Source organism: Trachypithecus francoisi, unplaced genomic scaffold, assembly GCF_009764315.1.
Source record: "Trachypithecus francoisi isolate TF-2019V2 unplaced genomic scaffold, Tfra_2.0 Lachesis_group5, whole genome shotgun sequence".
Lineage (NCBI taxonomy): Eukaryota > Metazoa > Chordata > Mammalia > Primates > Cercopithecidae > Trachypithecus > Trachypithecus francoisi.
The window spans coordinates 5,250,932-5,264,182 of NW_022681470.1; the positions used below are offsets into that span (position 1 = coordinate 5,250,932).

The 13,251-nt window shown below is 43.2% G+C and overlaps 3 protein-coding genes across 28 annotated transcripts in view; 2 read left to right on the forward strand and 1 right to left on the reverse strand.

Moving 5' to 3' along the window:
- The window catches only part of SDCCAG8 (SHH signaling and ciliogenesis regulator SDCCAG8), a 251,197-nt gene extending 239,751 nt beyond the window's left edge, over positions 1-11,446 (reverse strand). For 16 of the 17 annotated variants that reach the window (XR_004434329.1, XR_004434327.1, XR_004434326.1 and 13 more), the window contains exon 1: positions 10,649-11,276. Coding sequence is in view for 7 of the 17 variants with exons in the window: in XM_033199699.1 (XP_033055590.1) it covers positions 10,649-10,715 (67 nt within the window). In the remaining 10 variants the exon portion in view is untranslated. Of the gene's footprint in view, positions 1-10,648; positions 11,277-11,361 lie in introns of those variants that run through there. The other variant, XR_004434333.1, reaches the window with a different exon arrangement.
- Positions 458-10,452, forward strand: LOC117075938 (rRNA-processing protein FCF1 homolog). The gene is made up of 2 exons (XM_033198783.1): positions 458-908; positions 10,339-10,452. Exons 1-2 carry the CDS (start codon positions 501-503, stop codon positions 10,450-10,452), a joined length of 522 nt encoding a protein of 173 aa, XP_033054674.1. The 5' UTR covers positions 458-500.
- A 35-nt stretch (positions 11,447-11,481) lies between the features above and the next one.
- CEP170 (centrosomal protein 170) overlaps positions 11,482-13,251 on the forward strand; it is a 136,974-nt gene continuing 135,204 nt past the window's right edge. For 5 of the 10 annotated variants that reach the window (XM_033199683.1, XM_033199686.1, XM_033199687.1 and 2 more), the window contains exon 1: positions 11,688-11,848. The gene's annotated coding sequence lies outside the window, so the exon portion shown is untranslated. Of the gene's footprint in view, positions 11,849-12,344; positions 12,534-13,251 lie in introns of those variants that run through there. The other 5 variants (XM_033199691.1, XM_033199693.1, XM_033199690.1 and 2 more) reach the window with 4 other exon arrangements.

Sequence of the window (13,251 nt, forward strand, 5' to 3'; positions counted from 1 at the left end):
CAATGAAATTCTATTACTCAACTACACAAGAGACACAGTTAATTTATCACCACATTTTTCTCCATACCAATCCTATGTCCACACAGATCTTTCTTTGAAATGAATTTGGTGCTGATTACTAATGAAGACTGGCCTCCTCTGACTCATCATGAGTTTAAGGAAGTTCAGATAAGACACATTCCTGGTTTTGGGAATATATGAAACCGTGACAGTTTTACAATAACTTAGTATTAGAAAATAGAGTAGAAAAGAGATTTGGTCATGGAAAAGGAAAATCAAGTGTTACATGATAAGCAATTCAGTTCATGTAGCTTCAGATTTATGCCCTTAAATCCACGAATAAAACACTTATCTTTATTGAATCTATTAGAAAGGACAGAGACAGTTTGACTGACATAAAAATGTATTCCAGGTAAAAGTATTGCACCGTTGGTGATTACGGAAGAAACAGGAGTGTGGCATGACCATGAGGAAGCAAAAAAACAAGGAACTATGCAACCATGAAGCGAATGCTTAGTCTCAGAGATCAGAGGCTTAAAGAAAAGGACAGAGTAAAACCTAAAGAGACAGAAAAGAAGGATCCCAGCGCGTTAAAGGAAAGAGAAGTTCCCCAACACCCTTCCTGCTTATTTTTCCAATATAATACACAGCTGGGCCCACCTTACCACATCCTCGTTGATACCAACTTTATCAACTTTTCCATAAAAGTCAAATTGGACTTAGTGCAGTCAATGATGGACTGTCTATATGCCAAGTGTACCCCTTGGATAACTGATTGTGTAATGGCTGAAATTGAGAAATTGGGGCAGAAGTATCGAGTGGCTCTAAGGATCGTCAAGGATCCAAGATTTGAACGATTACCACGAACACACAAAGGAACCTATGCACATGACTGCCTAGTACAGAGAGTAACTCAGCCTAAGTGTATAAGTGTTACATTGTGCCCACAGTTCACCGGGACTTTTTTTTTTTCCTTGAGAGGGAGTTTCACTCTTGCTGCCCAGGCTGGAGTGCAGTGGTACAATCTCCGCTCACCACAACCTCCACCTCTCAGGTTCAAGCGATTCTCCTGCCTCAGTCTCCCGAGTACCTGGGAGTACAGGCACCTGTCATCACACCCGGCTAATTTTGCATTTTTTTGGTAGAGACGGGGTTTCTCCATGTTGGTCAGGCTGGTCTCAAACTCCCAACCTCAAGTGATCCGCCCGTCTCAGCCTCCAAAAGTGTTGGAATTACAGGCATAAGCCACCGCGCCCGGTGACCAGGACCTTAAAAAGAAGAATCCGTAAGATTCCTGGAATTCCTATTATGTATATTTCCTTTCTTTTTTTTTTTTTTTTTTTTGAGACGGAGTCTTGCTGTTGTCCCCAGGCTGGAGTGATCTTGGCTCACTGTAACCTCCGCCTCCCAGGTTCAAGCAATTTTCCTGCTTTAGCCTCCCGAGTAGCTGGGATCACAGGCATGCGCCACCACATCCAGCTAATTTTTGTATTTTTAGCAGAGACGGGGTTTCACAGTGTTGGCCATGCTGGCCTTGAACTCCTGACCTCAGGTTATCCACCCACCCTGGCCTCCCAAAGTGCTGGGATTACAAGAGTGAGCCACCGTGCCCAGCCTAGGGCAGCATTTTAAGAGCACTTTTCATCCCTTTTCTAATATTCTTGTTTAATCTTTTAGAATGTATAACATTCAAAGACTACATGTTAAATTGTACTATGAACACAATATTATGTGAAATAATGAGCTATTGAATTCAACAACTATCCCAAAGAAAAGGTTTGTTTGTTTGCAACTACTGACTTCAGAGTTACCAGAGATAGAGAGGAAAAGCAGGAATTTGCAAGAACTGTGCCCTAAAACTAAAACTACAGAGTTGACATTTTAAAGTCATTTCAACGCTACATTTCAAAATATGCTAAGTGCTTTTCAAATATATAACAAAGCAACATAATTATATACTGTAACAGATAAACCCAGTTAATCTGAAGAAGAATAACACTCAGATGATTCAGGACAGATGAAAATCCCATGGCTCTTCAACTGGAGCCACTGCAACTGAAGCCTCCATAACCCTTACTAAGAGCACTACTCCCTAGATGCAGTTATCTGCTCCGGACATTTAAGGAAACCAGATTAGACAAGAAGGTTCCAGTTATCGTTTGCTATCCAATTGCTAATGGGACACAGTTTTATCTGTTTCTAACCAAGAGAGAGAACACGCTCATTTCCTCTTCTCTCTTGAGAGGAGAGTAAGGGTATTTCACGATGAATGCATCCTGATTTCTTTTCCCCAGCACCAACCAGGAACTGACTATAAACTTAACTATGACTACAGACACAAACAGGACCCCTGAGTCCTACAGATCACATGAATGTAAGTGCAAGTAAATTATATTACTAATGCACTATCCAAACATCAATCAGTACAATGAGCACTTAAAGGGTACCTGAGCTAATGGCTGCTGGCTAATTTCAGTCTGTCTTGTCCATTTTCTTTTTTTTTTCAACAGGAGTTTCACTCTTGTTGCCCAGGCTGGAGTGCAATGGCGCAATCTCGGCTCACTGCAACCTCTGCCTCCCAGGTTCAAGGGATTCTCCTGCCTCGGACTCCCGAGTAGCTGGGATTATAGGCATGCACCACCACACCCGGGTAGTTTTGTATTTTTGGTAGAGACAGGGTTTCTCCATGTTGGTCAGGCTGGTCTCAAACTCCTGACCTCAGGTGATCCGTCAGCCTCAGCCTCCCAAAGTGCTGGGATTACAGATGTGAGCCACCTTGCCTGGCCTGTCTTGTCCATTTTCTTAGTAGAGTTTCCCTATTTCCTATGTTCTAACTCTTAGTTCACCATTGGGCCTCTCTTCATCAAGATGTTTTTGAACAAAATGCAAGTACATCTCAGTCTAGGAAGAATCACCACTTATATACACACTGTGAATTATTAATTTCTTCATTCTCCATCTGTCCTGGCGGATGTGAAAGAAAATTGCCCTGGTGACAGGGAGGGGGACCACTCCCTGCAAAGCGCCCAGCTGTCTCTGAGAAAATATGCAATGAACTATTCCTCCCTAGGCCGAGACACGAGATGGACTGCAGCTCCCAGTACAAGCTTAGATTAGGGCAGACACGCAGAAAAATGAAACCACAGTGAGATAAGAAATACATATGTCTGTCCACACTTGACTGGGCCTCAGCCTAGTTCAGAAGATTGCCGGCACTGTTTATGAAGGAACCAACAGGTAGCACTACCAAGATATAAACAGCAGAAGCGAAAAATCTGACAAAGCCAGCTTTGTGAAAGGCAATTACAATTGTGAAAGAGATTACAAGTACTATGTAGAATTTGTTTTGTTTAAATCTCAAAGAAAATACTATCCTAAGATTCTGATAACTGAAAATATGCTCAAGTGGTTGGCGCCAGGAGTAAAAGATAATCTGATAAAGAATGTAAACATCTTAAGAAAGCAACATCTGGAAGATCATTAAAGATATATGCGTGGTTTGCAAATCCAGGAGATTGGCTATATGCATTCTGAGGGATACACCTGGTATTTCTTTAGCACCAACGGGGAGGACTGATGCACCTGTCACTTTCCACTGATAAAAGAAGTAAACCTAGCCAGGCTGGCAAAGAACATAGGCAAAATCACCAGCAAATACAATCTGTATATCCTTACTTGTAATTACTGTAAAGTAGGATTCTTGTAGAGCAAGGTCTACAAGCAAAACCTGTACTTCTAGATCATGATTTCTCAACCTCAGCACTATTGACATTTTGGACCTGATAATTCTCCGTTGGAAGGGGCTGTGTTGTGCCAGTTTAATAGCATCCCTGGCTTCTGCCTACTAGAGGCCAGCAGCACTCATCTCCACCCCCAATTGTGACAATAAAAAAAAATCAATAAAACGAGATCAATTAAACAAGACAGTTTTCAAGTCAATGAAACAAGATCAATAAAACAAGAGTTTTCAGTGTTGAGGGGAGACTTGCTATCACACTGACCACTACTACATTGTAAGTATTGCCGCTTCTTGATGGAAAATGAGCATGACAGTGAGCTATTCTGCCACAGGAGTGCTGGTAGGGAGGACACAGCCTGAGACCGACAGTGCCGTGATGGGACACATCTGATCCGGTGTCAGGAATAGATGTTATATCCATCAGAAGCAAGAGCTCAGAATTCATATTTAGCTTAATTTTGTTTCAGGGCCTAAAAGCAATATTTGCCCTCAGGCCATCCCTTTAAGTATCCAGTGGGCTTTCTTGAAGTTCTGCCATCATCAGCGTTGCTTTAGGCAGTGCACAAGGGCATTTCTAGCTACCTTGTCTACTTTTGGACTCTGAGAAGAGTTATCATCAAGTAAAACGGTGAAAACCTTAGCACAAACTGGCAATGTCTTGGGATGTCTTTAAACACCCCAAGAGAGAATATTATTGCTCCCCATATCGCAACAGTTTAAAAAAAACTTACCCTATTCCTATTTCTGACAAAGAACATGCAAAAGTACCCTTATAATCTCCTAACACTGAAACATAGCTTTGATTTAGATTATTCCAGGGATAACTATTTACTTGTAGAACATTCATTTCTTTTCTGGTTGCTAAATCCTGTCTTTTGCCAATTTTATCTCATCAGTAGTAGGAAAGAAAACTTGAGATTGTACTTTTAAGTTCTAGTAAAATATAAGTTCTAGTAAAATAAAAGATCATAAAGTTAAAAGTACTAAGAAAAGCCACGTGAGGCCAGGTACGATGGCTCACGCCTGTAATCCCAGCACTTTGGGAGGACAAGACAGGTGGATCACTTGAGGCCAGAAGTTCGAGACCAGCCTGGGCAACATGGTGAAACCCTGTGTCTACTAAAAACAAAAAAAATTAGCCAGGCATGGTGGTGGCACCTGTAATCACAGCTACTTGGGAGGCTGAGGCAGGAGAATCACTTGAACTCAGGAGGCAGAAGTTGCAGTGAACCAAGATCACGTCACTGCACTCCAGCCTGGGCAACAGAATAAGACCCTGTCTCAAAAGAAAAAAAAAGCCGGACACCGTGGCTCATGCCTATAATCCCAGCACTTTTGGAGGCCAAGGCAGGCGGATCACCTGAGGTTGGAAGCTTCGAGACCAGCCTGACCAACATGGAGAAACCCCGTCTCTACTAAAAATACAAAACTAGCCGAGTGTGTTGGCACGTGCCTGTAACCTAGCTACTGGGGAGGCTGAGGCAGGAGAATCGCTTGAAACCAGGAGGTGGAGGTTGTGGCAAGCCAAGATAAAAAAAAAAAAAAGAGAGAGAGAAAAGCCACATGAGTATATAAAACAAAAAATAAATATGTGTAATTTGAATTTTATTGGCAAAAAAATCCTCATGTTTATGTGTATATATTCATATATAGTGTTTATGGCAAACAATATTTAAAAATCCAGAAAATATTTGAGAAAAACAAAAAAGAAGAAAAAAGAAATACAAGTTTTATGAGAAAACACGAACATTTATTTGAGTTACACACGTTTTCTTAAGACAGCCAGATGATATCACTGCTGGCGAATACACTGACCAAATTGTTGGCCAGTAAGACTAACACAGCCCTTCTACAATTGTGAGCCACTTTGCAGGATTTGGAAAGATGTGCTAATCACATACAAGAAAAACATAGAAAGTCAACCTTATCTTTGGTTTTCTTGAACTACATCAATTCATAAAGACAAAGCCCATCCCCGAGATTGTATATTCTCTTCCATATTCATCCGCTCACTTTCTGTGTACCTGGTTCAACTCCTTACTCTCATTTCCGTAAGACAAAAACATAGCCCTTATCATTCATCTGATCCAACCAAGTGCTGATGGAAGGAACATGAATGATCAAAGGGTCAGAGAGTGGTGTCTAAAGGGGAGTCGGGCTCTGGGTAGGTTTCGCTTGGCTTCCTTCTTGGAAGAAAAGAGGGAGGAAAAGAGGGAAAAAGAGAAAGAAAAAAAAGGAAGCAAACAAGGAGGGAGCAAGAAAGAAACTGAAATGTTTTGAGAAAAAGCAGACTACCCAATTTGGCCATAAGCCTCATCTTTTCTCTAATGTCTTCCACTGACTCCATCATACCTTTTGATCATTTGCTTGGCACCTAAAGGCAATAATTCTCACATCCAGTCCAAACTTTTCATTTTACAGATGAGGAAATGGGAATCCAAGAACAATTGCTTTCACTTGCCTAAGGTTACACAGATGGTTGTCAGCAAAGCAAAAGTAAGTTCAGTGACCTGCCTGGTTCTACATCCTCTCCTCTGACTCCACCACATTCTTGCCGTAAATTTATCTAAAGGCTGAAACACCAAAACGTTGAAAGGGTAAAACCAAAACGCAAAATGTATATAAAAAATTATGAGTTCCTGTCATACAAGAAGACTGTTTCATTTTTCCTTATACTTACCCAACCAAAGGTGGCTAGGAATTAGGCAAATAGGTGAGTCATGTATATAGGTGTTGTTGATAAAACTGTTATCTATTCCTAATGCTGCAGCAAGCGATGAGACATGATTTCGCTATTAAGGCTAGGATACTGCATTTCTAGCAATTTTTCTCCTTTCACTCAAGTGTGCAGTACTTAAAATAGAGCCTGGATTGCCTGTGATTGTGGCTTTTTTCACCCTTTCTTGGCTATGAAATAGTTTATTTCATACCTCTTGGCTTTATAAAACGATGTATTGAATTTAGAGAAGGGGCATGTGCTGTCTTGCCCACTTACAAATGTAGTTCTCGGCCATTCTGTGGGTGTTGAATTATAACTACCCATAGAGTAAATGAACACCTAACCATACTGCCAAGAGACCTCCCAAATCACTCCCAGTTCTAGATTAAATTCTGTGGTTCCCAGGATACCCAGTATATATACACTTTTAACCACACTGGAAACTTTCAGACCATTTACTATGTAGGAATAATACAACAGATCTGTGGGAGCAACAAAACCTTCCGGTTTTTCTGCCAGAACTCTCGTTTTGAAGAAGAATCTTTAAACGTCTTCAATTTCTTGTAAAGGGGCATAGGCAACCCAAAGCAAGAGATATCTTTAGAGAACTCAAAGAGCAAATCACTGAAAAGCGTTAAGGGAATGGATGAAAGGTGAACATGGAGCTGCTCCAAGATCATCAGGGTCAAAATGAGGCAAGGATCTCCTTTTAAAAGCAAGAAAGTAAATGCTGACTCAGTTTTCACATTACAACTTCAAATTCTTGATACACCATAATAGTACCAAAATTAAAGAAATGAGGAAAAGATCTTTTTTTTTTCTTTTTTTTTTGAGATAAAGTTTCACTCTTGTTGCCCAGGCTGGAGTGCAGTGGCGCAACCCCCGCCCACCGCAAACTCCGCCTCCCAGGTTCAAGCGATTCTCCTGCCTCAGCCTCCCGAGTAGCTGGGATTACAGGTGCCCGCCACCACACCCAGCTAATTTTGCATTTTTAGTAGAGACAGGGTTTCTCCATATGCTCAGGCTCGTCTTGAACTCCGGACCTCAGGTGATCCACCCGCCTCAGCCTCCCAAAGTGCTGGGATTACAGGCGTGAGCCACCGCACCCAACCGCATTTTAAAAACAAGAAAGTAAACGCTGAGTCAGTTTTCACATTAGAACTTCAAATTCTTGATATGCCATAATAGTACCAACATTAAAGAAATAAGGAAAAGATTTTTTTTAAATGGAAGAATGATCATGGAAAATAGAAAAAGCGTTTTGCATTTTTACGCAGCTACTTCCTAGCTGAATATCAATGAAGGGATATTAGTAGTGACCACATGTGCAGTTACTTACAAGCCAGAGGAATAACCGGTGAGGAAAGACCAAGACTGTTTATTAGGTTTCCATTAATCATAAACTATGCAAGGCATTTTGGGGAAGTAATGGTGGGTAGACAAAACCAAACAAACCAACAAAATCAAAACAAATTAAGGCATAGAACTTTAAACTGCATTTTATCTTAGTACATAGTAATACAATTCTTAAATTATTAGGCACACTCAAAATAAGGATTTTCCACATAACTCCAGCATTGTTTATTAAGAAACAGAATATTTTACTTTAAAGGGAATTATCGGCCGGGCACGGTGGCTCACACCTGTAATCCCAGACTTTGGGAGGCTATAGTGGGCGGATCACTTGAGGTCAGGAGTTCCAGAGCAGCCTGACCAACATGGTGAAACCCAGTCTCTACTAAAAATACAAAAATTAGCCATGCATGGTGGCGCATGCCCGTAATCCCAGCTACTTGGGAGGCTGAGGCAGGAGAGTTGCTTGAACCCAGGAGGCAGAGGCTGCAGTGAGCCAAGATGGCACCACTGCACTCCAGTCTGGATGACAGAGCGAGACTCCATCTCTAAATAAATAAATAAATAAATAAATGACATTATACTACTCAAAAACGGCAATTTATATTTGTGAAGAACTTCTGACTGTACTTAAGTTCAGGGTTAATTCTGTTTTGTTTCCTTCCAGAAGCTGTTATACAAGCTAACATACAGAAATAAAAGTGCTACTAAATAAATGATATGTCCTGAAAAGCCCATAAACATGTCAAGTTACATTTCTTGATTCACTGTTAAAATTATGACTATATATTTTTTAAAAGTTGTTTAACTTTTTCTAACCCTTGTATTCACTCTTGGTGAAACGTTTCCACTACCTTATATTGTTATCACACTAAATTTAAATTTTATTTCAAACTAATTTTAAAATGTATTATCCTTGAATGAAACTCTTCATTCTGTAATTATTGAAAGCAGTACCACTAGTATTAAACATATTACTATAACATTAATTTAAAATGAACCCTTCTACTGCGTTAAAATGCCTAATGTTAAATAGCCTCCAACAATTATATAAAGACTTAAAATAAGGTCAAAGGAAGAGAAGCATCAGGAAAAACTTTCAATGAAAACAAAAAATGTTTGCCAATCTTAAAAATTAAAATTACTCATATCATTGTGCACAGTATTTTTCTTGCTTCCAAATGAAAACTTAGAAGTGTTTATTTTGTATCTAACAGCTCTTGAAACATCAGTAGGTTGAGGAACGTGTTCATTAAAACCAATTTTTTTACTCCTGCAGTTTGAATACTGAGAATGTTGACAGTTTGTAACACAATTGACAGATGTAACAATGCATAGTAACCCTTATAAAATCTAGAGTCATGGAAAGATAAACTTTCTAATATTGAAAAACCTTCACTTTGCTCTAAGTAACAAGTATAAATAACAACTAACATTTAATGAGTGCTTGTCTAATAAGCAGTGATCTTTACCCTTATTTTCTATCATAGTAATCTATAATTTTTTGTTGTCTTTCTCCCCAAATAATCTAGAAGTTCCATGGGGATAGGAACTTGGTCTTGTTCCTTACTGCCTGCCTAGCACCTGGTATGCTTAACACATAGTAGGAGGCACTGACACATAGTAGGAGGCACTGACACATAGTAGGTAGGAGGGACTGACACATAGTAGGAGGGACTGACACATAGTAGGAGGGACTGACACATAGTAGGCATATTATGCAGAACAACATATGCTTCATAACTTAGTATTCTAAATGTCGTAAACAGACATGACTTAGAGGGCTATGAAAATGCAACAGAATAGAAAGCAGAGTTTATTACATTTAGTAGAATAAAAATTCTTCACTGAAACTTATAGTTTACATGTACACATATGTCCCATATAAAATTTATTTCTTACTATAGGTAAACATTTTAAGGAGTCTTAAATGGGATTTAAGGGATTATTTAAATTGCTGCTTTATGGGATTATTTCATTTGCTCCCCACAATAACCCTATGGACAATTCCATAACTTCCATTATAACAGAATCGAAATTTCTAGATGTCATAGATACTGTCCAAGGTGACAGCGCCATCTAAAAGTACAGACATTAAGTTCAACAGAGCTTAAAAGAAAATAAATACAGACATGACTTGTACAGATACTTGCTCATAGGGTAATATGGTAAGACAATCTGAATTAATAAGGTTTTGATAATAGTAATCATGGCTTGATTAGATAGGCTTTGAAGGCGAACAAGCCTGATAATACCTGTTTCTGCAACTAACCAGCTGTGTGGGCTCTGGCCTGTAATTCAATCTCTCTGAGCTTCGATTTCCCCATGTGTAAAATATTCATACAACTGTTGTAAGCTGCAGATGATTTACTATATGCAAATAGCCTAGACCAATTAAATGGGGGCTGTTGTGATTAAAATAATTATTAGTGTTTCCCCCCACGGATCCTATAAATCACATTCAATCCACTATGCCGTAATTTAAATGTGTAAAAACTGTGCATCAGACTTTTATTGGATTAAACAGCAAAGTATGGGAACTGGGCAAAAATGGCATAGAGCTATGCAGGAGTCTCTGCTGTCGCTGGTTGAGAAAGATGCCGAGATCAAGGAGTTGATTCAGGTAACTAAGGGAATCTGAGGAAACATCGTTGCTTAACTGTAAAAACTAAATCAAACTACTTCATCCTCCTCAGAAGACCACAGCAAACATCCATCTTGCTCCTCTGTAGCCTGGATGGGGCAGAACCCAGGTGTTAGGAAACGCACCTGGTCTGCTCCCGCCCACTAGGCCCTGGACACCTCGGGGCTAGGGACAGAGGTTTGGAGCAACTCACCCCGGAGACTCCGTTGATACTGCCCCAGAATCTCCTCCAGGGCAGAGTTCTCCGGGGACTTCGCCATGCACACTCTAGGCCCAGAGCTGGGAGTTACGTGGGAAAATGTCCAGCTTTCTCCCTTCCGAAAAACAGCAGGCCTGTGGCCGGCGAGCGCCCGCCTGCTTCCTGCCGCGGCTGTCACAGGGGAGCCTAGAATCCCGCACGAAGCTCGTGGGGGCTCTTCCCACCCACTGGCCCTCGCGTTGGACCTCGGGAGTTGTAGTCCTCACGTTCAGCGCCTCCAAGCTCGACAATCCTGAGAGCCTTCCAGCTACACTACAATCCCAGAGACCACTGCGCACCAGGCGCTAGCTCGGACGGTTGGGCTGCCAGAGCCTGTTGCCAAGAGACAGGCTTGCAGGCCCCGCCCTTTTCCTCCTGCCCAGCCTGGTTTAGTCCCGCCTCCATCCCACTCTTCTGCCGCCTGGACCACCCCAAATGACAGAAAGGGCTCACTGAAGGCCTTGACGCTTCCAAATTTGCTAATATGCAGCAGCTGATCCCTAGGTTACTCAAGGACGCAGAGAGGAACCTCTGAACCCTGCTTCGGTTGCGATATTTTTATAAACGGTCGAATAAATCCTCAAGAAATAGAAGCTCTAAATCCGCCAAACAGCCTAGATTGTAAAGGCGGCCGACACTACAACTCCTAGCATGCCCAGTAACCGGACCTCCACTTGGAGTTGGCGCTCTGCCCGCTGGGAACTGTAGTCCTTGTTGGTTGCGGTCCCACCTAACTCCGAGGTCCTCTTCATTGTTCTAGCTGGTCTTTCGGGACACGCCTGCGCAGTGGGCAAGCTGGAAAAACGTGTGGGTGAGACCCTCGCACAACCCCTTTTCATTGTCTGTGTCTGGCGCCTGCGCAGTAAGGAATCGTTGGAACTGGGCAGGAGGAGGGGATAGGGTCCGGCTCCTCGCCCTTTCCCGAGGCGCCTGCGCACTAGGCAGCCGCTCTTTGCCGTTACCGCTATGTGTGGGGCGTGTGTGGAATAACGTTATTGCCCAGCGGAGCTGAGGGCCCCGGAGCTCGACCGCAGCGGCAGCGACGACAACAGCGGCGACGACGACGACGAGGTGGGGGGAGGACGGCGTGCGAGAGACTCACGGGACGCGACGCGCCCCGCCTCCCCCGTCCGGTCCCTCTCGCCACTGTGAGGGGTAAGTGATGCGATCGGCTGCTCGGTGTAGGCGCCGCAGCCGCGGCTGCTTTTCCACGTCCTGCTCCTCGGGTTTGCAGCGAAGACTCGGGCGCGGCCCGCCGCGGGGCGGGGGTGCGGGGCTGCGGGGCTGGACCGCGAAGGGGGCGCTTCCCGGATGCTCCGCGCGGCGCCGCCACCCCCACCCTCTGCCCGCCCAGGACCGGGGGCTGGACGGGACCACCCTTCCCATCCCCACCCGCCGCCCCCGGGAGCTCCAGTCCTGCGGCCCTCCGGCTTTCCCGAGCCCCTTGCTGCCGCCTCCGCGTCCCCTAAGTGCCTTGAATCATTTTCAGCTTTCGCCTGGCTTTGTGCAGCCCTCCCCCTTCCGCCGTAGCAGTTTGCGAGGGGTGCGGGCGGAGCATTGGAGGGAATGGCTGCGCTGTCGCTGGGGAAGGGATTTTTCCCCGATTGGAGCAGTTCCCCGGGCCGATCCCTTTTGTGTGGTTGGTTTTGAGGTGTGAGGCGGTTGGCGAGGTCAAGCGAGGAGCCTTTTGGACGCGTTGGGAGGGCGTGGAAGACGCGGTGTCATGCACCCTGCCAGGCGACTGCACCCCGCGGAGGCTCTGGCTCCGTAGTAAACCCGGGGGAGGAGAGAGTGGCTTCCTGTCGGCTTCATTGTCCTAGGATTCAAATATAGGGTTTTGGTGCGTTTCGCTTCCATTTTATGCAAGCGATGAAAAAATAACATTTGCAGCTGCCTAACACAGGGCGGGAAGACGTGGGATTTGTATACTAAGTCACAGAATCGCTGTTCGGTGGTGTTTCGTACAGTTTTATTTATTTATTTAATTTATTTTTGAGGAATGTAAGGGAGACAGGGACTATGCCTGCTGAAGTCCAAGCACTGCCAAGGTGATCAATATAAAATTACTAGGTGACGTTGGAGCCTGGGCTGGAGAGGGCCTGACAACGAAGCTGTTGTGTCAGGGAAATGAACCAGCAGAATTGTTTTTTCAATGGGCGGGTAATGCATTTATGTTCCTGAGGGAATAGATACATCTTTCCGTTTTATTTTTTAAGCAAGTAAAACAAAACAACTGGCCCAGTTCATTTCTGTTTCCGAAGTTATCTCATTTTTATTCTCTTAATGAAAATTCAGCCATTTGGGAGGAATTTGGCGAAGCAGATGATACATTTGATTGAAAATGCATCTTTTAAAACGATTTCATCCTCAAGTTTACAATGCATAGAGCCGTTTGCTGGCATTGCTTCTTAAAACACACCAGAAGAGAGGATAAAGCAGGATGGGGAGGAGCAGGTGGAGGAATAATGGGAGAGGAGCGAGTGACATTTTGACTATAGTATCTGGATCTTCACTGGTATAACCCTAACTGGGTATGCTTCAGAGGCTTAGGAATTCAG